Source organism: Micropterus salmoides, unplaced genomic scaffold (genome assembly GCF_014851395.1).
Source record: "Micropterus salmoides isolate LMB-PRFRI ecotype aquatic unplaced genomic scaffold, ASM1485139v1 Ms_hic_scaffold_16, whole genome shotgun sequence".
In the NCBI taxonomy this organism is placed as follows: Eukaryota; Metazoa; Chordata; class Actinopteri; order Centrarchiformes; family Centrarchidae; genus Micropterus; species Micropterus salmoides.
In genome coordinates, this window is record NW_024040707.1 from 9,593,601 (window position 1) to 9,605,377 (window position 11,777).

General features: G+C 39.7%; 1 protein-coding gene across 4 annotated transcripts; it reads left to right on the forward strand.

Annotated features, from left to right (window-relative positions):
- The first annotated feature begins 1,574 nt into the window (after nt 1-1,574).
- Nucleotides 1,575-11,575, forward strand: rad21l1 (RAD21 cohesin complex component like 1). Of its 4 annotated transcripts, none has more exons than XM_038722290.1 (14): nt 1,575-2,528; nt 2,926-3,091; nt 5,394-5,523; nt 6,547-6,646; nt 6,996-7,099; nt 7,714-7,821; nt 8,914-9,015; nt 9,320-9,418; nt 9,646-9,875; nt 9,957-10,038; nt 10,173-10,342; nt 10,437-10,547; nt 10,807-10,881; nt 11,290-11,575. In XM_038722290.1, exons 2-14 carry the CDS (start codon nt 2,948-2,950, stop codon nt 11,470-11,472), a joined length of 1,638 nt encoding a protein of 545 aa, XP_038578218.1. In that variant the 5' UTR covers nt 1,575-2,528; nt 2,926-2,947; the 3' UTR covers nt 11,473-11,575. The 4 variants fall into 4 exon arrangements, with proteins under 4 accessions (XP_038578218.1, XP_038578219.1, XP_038578221.1 ...); XM_038722291.1 differs by having other exon boundaries at nt 1,575-2,416; XM_038722293.1 differs by having other exon boundaries at nt 1,579-2,528; nt 10,173-10,318.
- Nucleotides 11,576-11,777: the final 202 nt, after the last annotated feature.

Sequence of the window (11,777 nt, forward strand, 5' to 3'; positions counted from 1 at the left end):
TATCTGATTTTCCTCAGACAAGTCAGTGAAATCAGTCAGTAAGATCAGTCAAATTCTTTACTTCTCAGTTTCAATAAAACTCTGTCTCTCGCTCACAAAATCTAGACCATGGCTTGTCATACCAGCTTTTCTTGTGCAGCCACACTATGCCCCAGGCACCAAGTTAATGCAGAACACAAATTTATTTTGGCATGTTTAATTCTTGGCCTGAGATCACTGCCTAAATGCTGACTTTAGGACAATTTTTGTTTTGTTTGTCACAAGAATCACTATTTGATAGTCGTTGAAATGTTATTGTGAATAGTGCAAGTATTTTCAGGGATTTTCTACTGCTTTATATCCTTGTGAACACCATATCTTTGCATTGCAGACTTTAAGTCAGACAAAAAAAGCTATTTGAGCATATCAGGTGGGGCTTTAAGAAATCTGTGATGGGCATTTTTTACTATTTTCTGAGATTTTGTAGACCAAACAATTAATCAAAAAAAAAAATAATATTAATCAGTTAATCAATAATGAAACCTTTAGTTGCAGCCCTACAATAATGTTCTGACAATGTTTTAAAAGATGATTAAGAAATTTCCCATTAATTTGCTAAATATGCTAAACCACTGGTATGATGATTTAAATGACTAATGTCTAATTCATATGAACAGTCTGGAAGGGTTTGTTTCCCACAGTACAGTGTACAATGCATTATATATACATATAACACACTGTACCTAAATTACAGTGTATTCTATTGTTCTGACTCAATTAGTAAATTAACTATTTACCAGTATAAGTCAGGCTACAAAACAATTTTAAACTCCCAACTCTGCCGCTGTACTTTTAGTCTTAGCCATTTACCATAACCATACACAATAACTGCAGAGAAATACATTATTGTGCAAAACAATGCACTTAATGACACAGTCAAAAACCAACTGGCTTTTTTTAGATACAGTATCTTGTATTTTGGTTGAAATGTAAAAGAAAAAGAAAAAGAACCAGACAGATCACCAATAAATCGAGAAAATAATTAGCAAAACCTGTGCCAGTGTGTTGAGGTAGATTTGCTGTTTGACATACTCAGTGATGGACTATGTGCTGACACCCTGACGCCCTCTACAGTGTGCAAATGGAAAAACATGAGGAACAACTTTCAGTCAAGCTACTAATTACCCTATGATCTTGTGAAAAATATACATTTATATCTATATATACACACACAACTACAATCAATGAACTGATTAATCATCTTGCCCATTATTATTTCCCTGAACCAAAAGTTATGTTTTGAAATTCATTGTTTAATCTGACCTGCAGTCCAAAGCACAACACTTTTTAGTTTTACTATCATGTATGACAAAAAAAAGCAAAGATTAATGGATGGAACAGAAGCTCTATCCAACTTCCACCATGACTAGAAGTCTAAACAGCCAGGATAATTGAAAACACCTGTGTTAGTATGCAGGACCTTTAAAGTGACAGCAACTTATAAGTGTATAAATATTTATTTATTTATTGGGGGGGGGGTTCTGCCGATTTTAATTGAATCATGTCCTGCAAAAACATGTAATCATGATTGACTGCTTTAGTTTAACATTTGTAACTGGCATGTGTGAATTTCAACTTGACATCAGTCTATCTAGTGGCAGTCACACAACATTATGATCATTTTAGCAAATTGTTCTATTTTTCCTTTTGTATCTGGCTTTAAGTTTTTTAGATGAGCAGCTGTCAGATTGTCAAATCAGATGAAACTGCTTTAAAGATGGAGCTACAACATGGGCTTGGAGCCTAGGATACCACACTATTCAAAATAATATAAGTTACTAAGTTTGTGGTAAATACCTTAATTACAAAATCTACGTTTTGTAATCTGCCCATTTGATATAAAGCTGGTAATAATTAAGAGTATTTAAGGTGTATAAAACCACTGAAGAGAGTCTTGGTGGTAACCAAATTACCTTAATTCCCTTTCTTTTGATACTTGTAATAACGAACAATATATTATTAATTATATAATTTTTTTTTAGGGTTAATAAACCCCCATTCTAATCTTACATGGTTATAAGTAGGTTTAAGTTTTGGAAATCTGGTTCAGCTGTAAGGTTAACGTTACCAGTTACCTCTTCAGCAGTTAGATTGAGCCCATCCTCGTTGCTTTCTGGCATGTGAAGGTCATGAATAGCCTAAAATAATTGAGACAATTTTGTTAGTGGATCTAACAGGACTGAGTAAACATTTAATCGATATAATTTCATAACTGTTGTTGTCGCCATGAGGAGACGGGGTTCTGGAAATCATAACAATTGTTAACAGTTAGCTTGAGCCAACGGTCAGATACAGACCGAGGGGGAACAACATCGCTTTTCTCATGTCACTGTCTACGGCCCAGTCGTAACGTTACCGACCCAAAAATCATCTGTTGGTCAGTCACTCCTCTTTTCTTTTTTTATTGTGGGCGGAAGTCGTTGTTTACTCCTCGCGGTGCTGTGCACGCTCCGAATATCAAAACCAAACGCGGCACTTTCAAAGTTAAGGTAACGTAGGCTGTTCTGTTAATGCCGCTGTCAGGCTAGCTCGGTACTTGTGTGTAGCTAATTAAATTACCAACTTTATGTTTCTACCTAAATTGTGAACTCTGTAAAAAGACATACCGCCGTGATGTTTTTTAAAAAAAACACTAGCCTTTTATAGTTGCAATGTAACGTTAGTTAGCAACCGCTAGCAAACACTGCTAGCTAGTTAGCCGACCTTGACCTCACAAGTTTGCTAAGTTCATGCTCAGATAGCAGTACCAGTATACTGACTAAACAGCTAAGTTAACTACTCATTCTACTAAGTTACTCCGATGTCAGCAAAAATTAACATTGCCGCATTTAGCAGATACATGGAGGAGCGTTAACCTGTCCTTGTTGTGTTTGTCACCGGTGACAGCTAGCTTCGGTACTCCAGCGTGATGTTCTACACTCAGCTCTTCACGTCCAAGCGGGGCCCTCTAGCCAAAATTTGGTTGGCAGCCCACTGGGAAAGGAAACTCACAAAGGCCCATGTATTTGAATGCAATTTGGAAACCTCCATCAGAGACATTATTTCCCCAACGGTAAAACTTGTCAAAACGTATCTTAAGACATTATAATCCAACGAGGGTTAAAATGAAGGGCAACTGGACTTGGTTGAAGATACTGGAAGACGTTTCGTCCCTCATCCAAAGGACTTCTTCAGTTCTGACTGACTGGCAGGGAAACTCAGCTATTTAACCTCAGTGGGGTCGTTGGCCCGGGTCATCGATACCGCTGGTTCGTTAGTGTTCCTTGTTGCTGTGACGACAGTCGTTACAGTCGTTGAGACTACCTGTGGCCAAGACTGAACGACCATCGTTGGTATCTTCACCTGAGGCCAATAGGTTAAGTTTGTTGAGTTTCCTGGGAAGTGATGAAAGGACAGCATTGTAAGTGGGGGATAAGTGGTGGCGTAGACCCCCTCCCCTGTTCAATGACGGCTTCTCAACCCTGGTGTAGATGGCTTCCTTGACACCTCTTTCAAACCATCCATCTTCTCTGTCTAAAATGTGCACCTGGTGGTCCTCAAACGAGTGTCCTCTGTCCTTCAGATGTAAGTAGACTGCAGAGTCTTGACCTGAGGAGTTGGCCCTTCTGTGTTGAGCCATGCGTTTGTGTAGTGGTTGTTTAGTCTCCCCAATATACAGGTCTGTGCATTCCTCACTGCATTGGACCGCATACACTAGATTGCTTTTCTTGTGTTTGGGTGTGCGGTCTTTGGGGTGGACCAGCATCTGTCTTAGTGTGTTCTTGGGTTTAAAAAACACAGGGATGTTATGTTTGTTGAAAATCCTCCTGAGTTTCTCTGATACTCCAGACACGTATGGAATCACAATGTTGTTGCGTTTGACCTTCTTTTCCTCCTCCCCTGTAGTTTTGTTCTTCTTGGATCTTGTGGCTGTTTTCACAAAGGTCCATTTAGAGTATCCACAGGCTGTAAGTGCCCCCTTCAGGTGGTTCTGTTCCTTCTCTCTGGCTTGGGCGCTTGTTGGTATGTTTTCTGCTCTGTGGTGCAGTGTTCTCATGACCCCTAGCTTGTGCTCCAGTGGGTGGTGTGAATCGAAGAGTAGGTATTGGTCTGTGTGTGTGGGTTTTCTGTAAACACCAATCTGCAGGCTCCTGTCCTCTTCAATGTGTACAGCGCAGTCCAGGAAGGCCAAACTGTTGTTGTGAACATCTTCTCGTGTGAACCTGATGTTACTGTCCACAGAGTTGATGTGTTCTGTGAAGGCTTGCACTTCCTGGCTTTTGATTTTGACCCAGGTGTCGTCCACATATCTGTACCAGTGGCTCGGTGCTATTCCTCTGAAGGAGTTGAGGGCTTTACTCTCCACTTCTTCCATGTAGATGTTGGCCACAATCGGGGATACCGGTGAGCCCATGGCACAGCCATGCTTCTGTCTGTAGAATCTCTGTAGAAGGCTTGCACTTCCTGGCTTTTGATTTTGACCCAGGTGTCGTCCACATATCTGTACCAGTGGCTCGGTGCTACGTGTCTGGAGTATCAGAGAAACTCAGGAGGATTTTCAACAAACATAACATCCCTGTGTTTTTTAAACCCAAGAACACACTAAGACAGATGCTGGTCCACCCCAAAGACCGCACACCCAAACACAAGAAAAGCAATCTAGTGTATGCGGTCCAATGCAGTGAGGAATGCACAGACCTGTATATTGGGGAGACTAAACAACCACTACACAAACGCATGGCTCAACACAGAAGGGCCAACTCCTCAGGTCAAGACTCTGCAGTCTACTTACATCTGAAGGACAGAGGACACTCGTTTGAGGACCACCAGGTGCACATTTTAGACAGAGAAGATGGATGGTTTGAAAGAGGTGTCAAGGAAGCCATCTACACCAGGGTGGAGAAGCCGTCATTGAACAGGGGAGGGGGTCTACGCCACCACTTATCCCCCACTTACAATGCTGTCCTTTCATCACTTCCCAGGAAACTCAACAAACGTAACCTATTGGCCTCAGGTGAAGATACCAACGATGGTCGTTCAGTCTTGGCCACAGGTAGTCTCAACGACTGTAACGACTGTCGTCACAGCAACAAGGAACACTAACGAACCAGCGGTATCGATGACCCGGGCCAACGACCCCACTGAGGTTAAATAGCTGAGTTTCCCTGCCAGTCAGTCAGAACTGAAGAAGTCCTTTGGATGAGGGACGAAACGTCTTCCAGTATCTTCAACCAAGTCCAGTTGCCCTTCATTTTAACCCTCGTTGGATAACTATGACCTGGATGACTGAGAATCTTCATAGACAAGACATTATAATGTAATATCTTACATCTAAGGTATGAGTGCTGACTGAGATGGATGTGTGGTATTTGTAGATGAAAATTGGTTTGAGGACATCTGGTCATCTGCTCATTGGTGTGGTCAGGATCTACTCCAAAAAAGCCAAGTATCTCCTTGCAGACTGCAATGATGCCCTGGTCAAAATTAAAATGGAATTCAGGCCAGGTAACATATGCTATGTTTGTTTTGTCAGTGTCAACTAGTATTTAAATTGTAGTGACACATAAAGGCACCACAGGGGTTTGACTGGGCTGTGGTGATAAATGTTAATAAAGGCTTTGATAAAGATAGGGAATTACAACTTTGGCCAACTGGAAGGATTAATTAAAGGGAAACGAGCAACATTGTAAAATGCAAAATACTTAATGTGTACTTTTGCACATTTGACTCCATTTCTTCCATAAATAAGGCCAAAAGCTGAATGCAGTTTAATACTGTCACTGTCATGCTGAATATGTTGTGCTCAGTTTAGTTTGTGGCATTGCTGAATTGTGTTAACCTGACATGTTTCTGTTATTTTGCCTACCCTATTTATATAAATTAGCGTAGGCTAAATAACAGACAATAACAGTTCAACAGCACTGCAATCTACATTCTCCAAAATGATAATAACCCCGCTCTTAAACATTTTCAACAAAAACTGAACTTTGCTACCTTCATTAAAGTAGGATTTATTGCAGGATTGTTGTGTTAAACTGCATTTGTTTTAGCTAGGTGTACTTAATAAACTGGCAACTGAATGTAAATACTTTTCCCAATGAGGACAACCACCAGAGGGTGATATAGACATAATTACTTAAATAACATTTTTGGGAAGGAAGGTGCTCTATGCAAGAATGTTATCTGCCTTTATGATTTGTTTAATGAACAATATCACACAGACTAAACAGTCCCAGAGTGCAGGCATACTTTTCTGCAGCTAAAACATACTTTAACCCAACAAGGAGGTTAAGAAGGTAGCATCTCTGAATTTGTATACTACTGTAGCTCGGCGAACAAGTACTTATGTGTAAGAGCTTGAAGATTTCAACTATACATTCCGATGTCTACTTAATATGACCTGTTAGTACCATACTGCCTGTAATTTATGTTATTATTTTGTAGTTGGGTGCTGTTCTTACCTCTTCTAGTTCTAAATGCAGTACATGTTTGTATTGTTTGCCTTTTTTCTTTTTCTCAACACATCAGGTCAGACAGATATGCCCGAGGAGGGGCTCGAGGCAACACTAAAAGCAATTACCCTGATCGAAGATTTCACCGCCTTCGATGTCCAGCTGCCGCACCCAAGGTACTCTTTTCTCCTCTTTCTTTGAGACATGCAATTGAAAAGGCACAGTCAGGTTTATTCACAAATGTAATATAAAAACTTTAAGTCACAGCAAAACTTTCAGCATTTTTGAGCTTCTCTAATAGCCCCAATTGAAAACGTAGGCCTGTTTTAATACATTTTTATTTACAGAGTAGTCTTTAAGAAAAGATGCTTGACATGACAAATTAAGTTTTCATTTTGTGTTTTTAATTCTGGAAGCAAAGCTAATCCTTTCATTGACATTTTGATCGCCTATTGTTTCTTTAAGCCTCATGAATAAGTATTCTGTCTGTGTCCACACTATGTTCTTTTCATACCGGGACACCAGTAACATAGATGTCGTGGACCACTTTTCACTGAACCAGTGTCGATCAGAAGAAATTACTCTGAAAGAGGATTTTGGAAGTGGCTTTCTGAACTTGGCAGATTTTGGTAATAAGCAATTTTTATCTCATGTTATGGTACTTCCCAATTTTAAGTGAATTATTGCCATTTGTCTTGTTTATCAAACCTTTGTACTAGAAGAAAAGACCAAAACCAATAATGAATTGATTCTACTTACAAGTATTTTCTGTGTAGTCAAAGCTTGATAGAGCTTATGCTCTGTGCCACCATTCTGGTCCAAAAATTGCAAACACATAAATGAGCCACACCATGTCACTGGTGGACATGTTTATTCATTACAATGAATTAAGGTACTGCTGCAGTAAATACTTGCTAGTGTACCAAATCCATAGCTGAAATAATCCCCTACAACATGATTTTCTACTGGCTGAGTAAAAAGACCTACAGACCCCAGCTTTTTTGGAAATTAGTTTTTAAAGATTATATCTGCAGCAGGACTGAATGTGTTCCACACACAGGGTGTGGAAGTCTGAATGCACTGAGAGACTAGTGTATTGTTATTTTTGATATTTTAATGGTATTTGTTGACAATAACAAAACTATAACCTTGCTCTTTTAAAACATGGTTTTCTTTGCAGACCTGACATCTCATACTGACTTTGCATTTTCTTCCCCCTCCCTTTGTGTGCTCTGATGGGTAGGAGATGAGTCCCAGAGCCACCATAATGTTCTGATGGATATGAGCTTCCAGAGCCTGGCTCAACATGGAGACGCTTTTGGGGATGAGGATAAAGGGTTCGACCTACTCGGTAGTAGGAGCAGAATTTATCAGGATACATTTTTGCCATATTTTAACCCAAAGAACAACATACACTGAAAAAACAATCCATGTGTTTTTGACTTTGCTGTTGTTAATACTGGATTTTAACTAACTTTAACCAAACTAGACAAATACCATGTCAGACTATAATGCATTTTACAACAATAAACAGTATTATGAAGATGTAATTTTGACTCGGATTGCATAAGTTTGAACAGACAAAAACAGGTGGGTTTCTAGATGTAGGTTTATTGGGGAAAAAGCTGTTGCTGTAATGTTTGTATACACAGTTGAAAAGTGGCCCATCTGAAACATTGAGGGAAATGACTCGAGTAATTTCAACACAACAGATAGCTATGTCCCAGTTCAGGGGCTGGATCCTCCAAGTCAGCCTGTGTAGATCAATTACATCATAACACTGAAAATTTTCCACAGTTTGTTCTTGTGAAGCGCCTGGATATGTTATGGATGTTATGGATTGATAAGTTATTTGGATTTATTTTCTTTTAGTTCAGTTAAAAGTCCCAACTCATACTGTAAAATCATATAAAGGTATCCTGGAACTTGCCCCAGTTTCCCAGTGGTGTTTGCAGTTTGTCAGGCAGTTTAAGAGCAATGTCCTGGTCATAAACTGTGAAATATTTGACCTCACAAGTTGAGTGGGATTGCACAAGCACACCATTAGGTTGGGTTTCTGTGAGGCTAGACTGTCTCATTTGGGGATTAAGCATAAATTCTCCCTGGCCTTTGCGTCCTCCAAAGGACCAGTGTTTATGGGCCGTATCTTTAAAGGATCTGGCCTCTGAATTGGGACACAAAAAATTAATATCACCTAAGACACAATAGGGCCTGACTGATCAGTAGTTCTTGATAACCAGTGAATAATAATCTAATATATATAATTTTTTTCTCATTCATCAGTAATATTGCTTTGTAGTAAGAAAATCATCTACACTACATTATACTCAAATACTACAACACTCTACTGTAAATCATTGGCATTATGATATCAATGATGATCCTTTTACTGCTTTTTAAAAAGAAAATAAGATGATTGATTCTTTTATTGATTACCCTGTAGACTTTCTGACAAACTCCAGTGATCACATTGAGTCCACCGACTTAATCCCAGAAGAGCCTCATAATGAAAATCCAGAGATCTCTACAGTCAATTATCAACAAGGTAATACTGTAACTGTATTAATAATGAATTACATTTATATAGCGCTTTATCATAGATACTCAAAGCGCTTCACAGTGTAGTGGGGGGGACTCACCTCAACCACCATGTTTATTTATATTATTATTTGTATTATTAAACACCTCCATTTGAATTTTCAACTGGGTTGTGATGTGAAGGGTTTGTTTTGAGGGTATAGCAGCACCAGTTGATAGTGGTGTTATGTTTTTGCTTGTCATTCAGCACAGTACAGTAAATTTGCATTCAGACTTATTTTAAAACTCAAAATAGACTCCATGTTTTCCAGATGCTGACAAAATGGAGGTGGAGACCCCTACACTGAATCAGACCACCCTGCTTGCTAATGAGGCGGAGGCCTTTGCCCTTGAACCTGTGGCCATCACTCGTAGGCACAACCAAACAACTCTCACACTGTTTTCCTTCCACTCACAAATGTACTGTATATTATGCAAGCATTTATTGAGATACTGCCGCAAGAGCTGGAATCACCCCCCTGAAACCGCCAAGAGAGCCAAACCAAAAACTTGTGACAAAACAGTTGACCCGGTGTCAATTCCTTGTCACACACACAGTAGGCAAGCATTCTTATGACCTTCTACTGTTTCTTTTCAGCAAACTCTGAGAAGAAGAGGGGGAAAAGGAAACGCAAGTTGGTTGTGGACCAGACTAAAGAGCTGAGCAATGAATCCATCAGAGCCCAGCTTTCTGACTACTCAGATCTGGTCGCCCCTTTGGACATGGCCCCACCAACCCTGCAGCTCATGCATTGGAAGGAGAGCGGTGGTGCAGACAAACTCTTTGCACAGCCATGTTCCACTGTAGTATCTCCACAAATACTTGAGGTAAATATATGAGCAAATCCGAGCAATGTTGGTCTTTATTATGAAAACTGAGTTTTTCAATTTGGAAATAATGTTTTGCAGCTTTTTGCCAAGAGTATTTTCCAGGTGAAATATTCTGGTGTGTGTGATGAGGTTGAGGTGATACGCCAGGGTGGACAAGAAGGTAGGAACTTGCTTAATCAAGCAGGGAGAGAAATAATCTCACTATTTTTAATGTATCCTTGTTGTTGCCATCTGTCATGCCTCTCCTGATATGCCTTTTGTTACATAACATCTGCATTATTATGTCTTGTATAGTTCAGAGGGACACAAGTGCACTCACCACAGACAACGCCAGTCCAGTGGATTCATCAATAGATCCTGAAAAAACACACAACGCTGAATTGACAATCATTGATGCCATTAATGACAGTCAACATGAGAATTACCCCGAGCTCGCAGAGGTAAGTATGTCATGTGAGGAGAAGGTAAGTACATGTAAAAAGGTGTAATTCTCATTCATGATGCTCTGTCACCTTTTTTTAATCTTTGTTTTTAATATCTGCAATTTGTGTCTGTCAGAATGAAAACAGGTCGGCGTTTACTCAGCCTGAACTTCCGTCAGAAGACTCCATGTTTGTTCATACATCTTTCATGGAGCAGGAAACTCAGTCAACTTCCCTCCACACTCAGGTGCCTGTGAACACACACACACAGTTACAAATAAAAACAAGTGCAAGGAATTATATTCTGTCGAAGTCCACTGGCTGCCTCTTTGGAATGGAAGTGAACTAATTTATGGACGGTTATCTGGAAAAATGGCTGGTTTAGTTGACAAGCTACTAGATAAAATATATCAGCGTTTTCCAGATGGCAGGTTTTAATTTCCCAGGCTGCCTTGGATATGTGCCCAGCATCACTGACTGAAATATGGTCTCTTTCTAACCTGCAGTCTATGCTGGACAGCCAGGACTTTGAGGAGAAGAAGATAAGCAGGCGTGCACAGAAGCTTCTGAACACTCTAAAAGTAAGGACCTAAAAATAAATGTGCAGGTATTAGAATCGCAGTAACACAAACTACCCCATCTTTCATATAGCTGTTGAGATATATATATATAGATAGATAGATAGATAGATAGATAGAGATATATAGATATATAGAGAGAGAGAGAGAGAGAGAGAGAGAGAGAGAGAGAGATAGATATAGATAGATAATGTATGTGTGTGTATATATGTGTGTATATATTTGTAAAGCGTGCATGGTCATGGCACAGGACTGTTATTTCCGTGTGAGGCAGTGTCCCTGCTCTACTGGACATTGAATGGCGGATAAAAATCTATAGTCACAGTGCGCAGGGATTTAAAGTTAAGAAGGCCGTGGCAGGATTAGGGATAATGTTGGGAAATTAAATTTTCTTGTATGTTTGTTTGGCAGAGCCAGGGCAACAGAGACACCACGTTCAGCCTGGAGGCACTCTGCGAAGGAGGGACTCGCTCACAGGCTGCAACCACTTTCTTCTGTCTCCTTATCCTGAAAAAACAAAAAGCTCTTCACCTGCACCAGAGCGCACCGTATGAGGACATCTTTGCCACACCTGGACCCAAGTTCTATGATTAGTACAACAGAAAACTTGATCTGCCTCATGCTCAAATAGCACGTTTGTGTTTCTATGTCAGTGTCCCAGAGTAAAAATCAAATGGGTTTCTGGGCTAACTAGTAAAAACTTATTAATTATATGTAACACACATTAGTATGTTTATGTGTGTCTCTATACATGTATATATTCTTTTTGCTTGTTCTTGGCACTTTTCATTTGTGAGAAATTGGATATGGTATTAATGAAGGAGCAGTTTATCTAAAACTTGTCAGTCAGACTGTTTTTATTAGGCCTCTGACATAAAACAATATCTGACACCCGATAT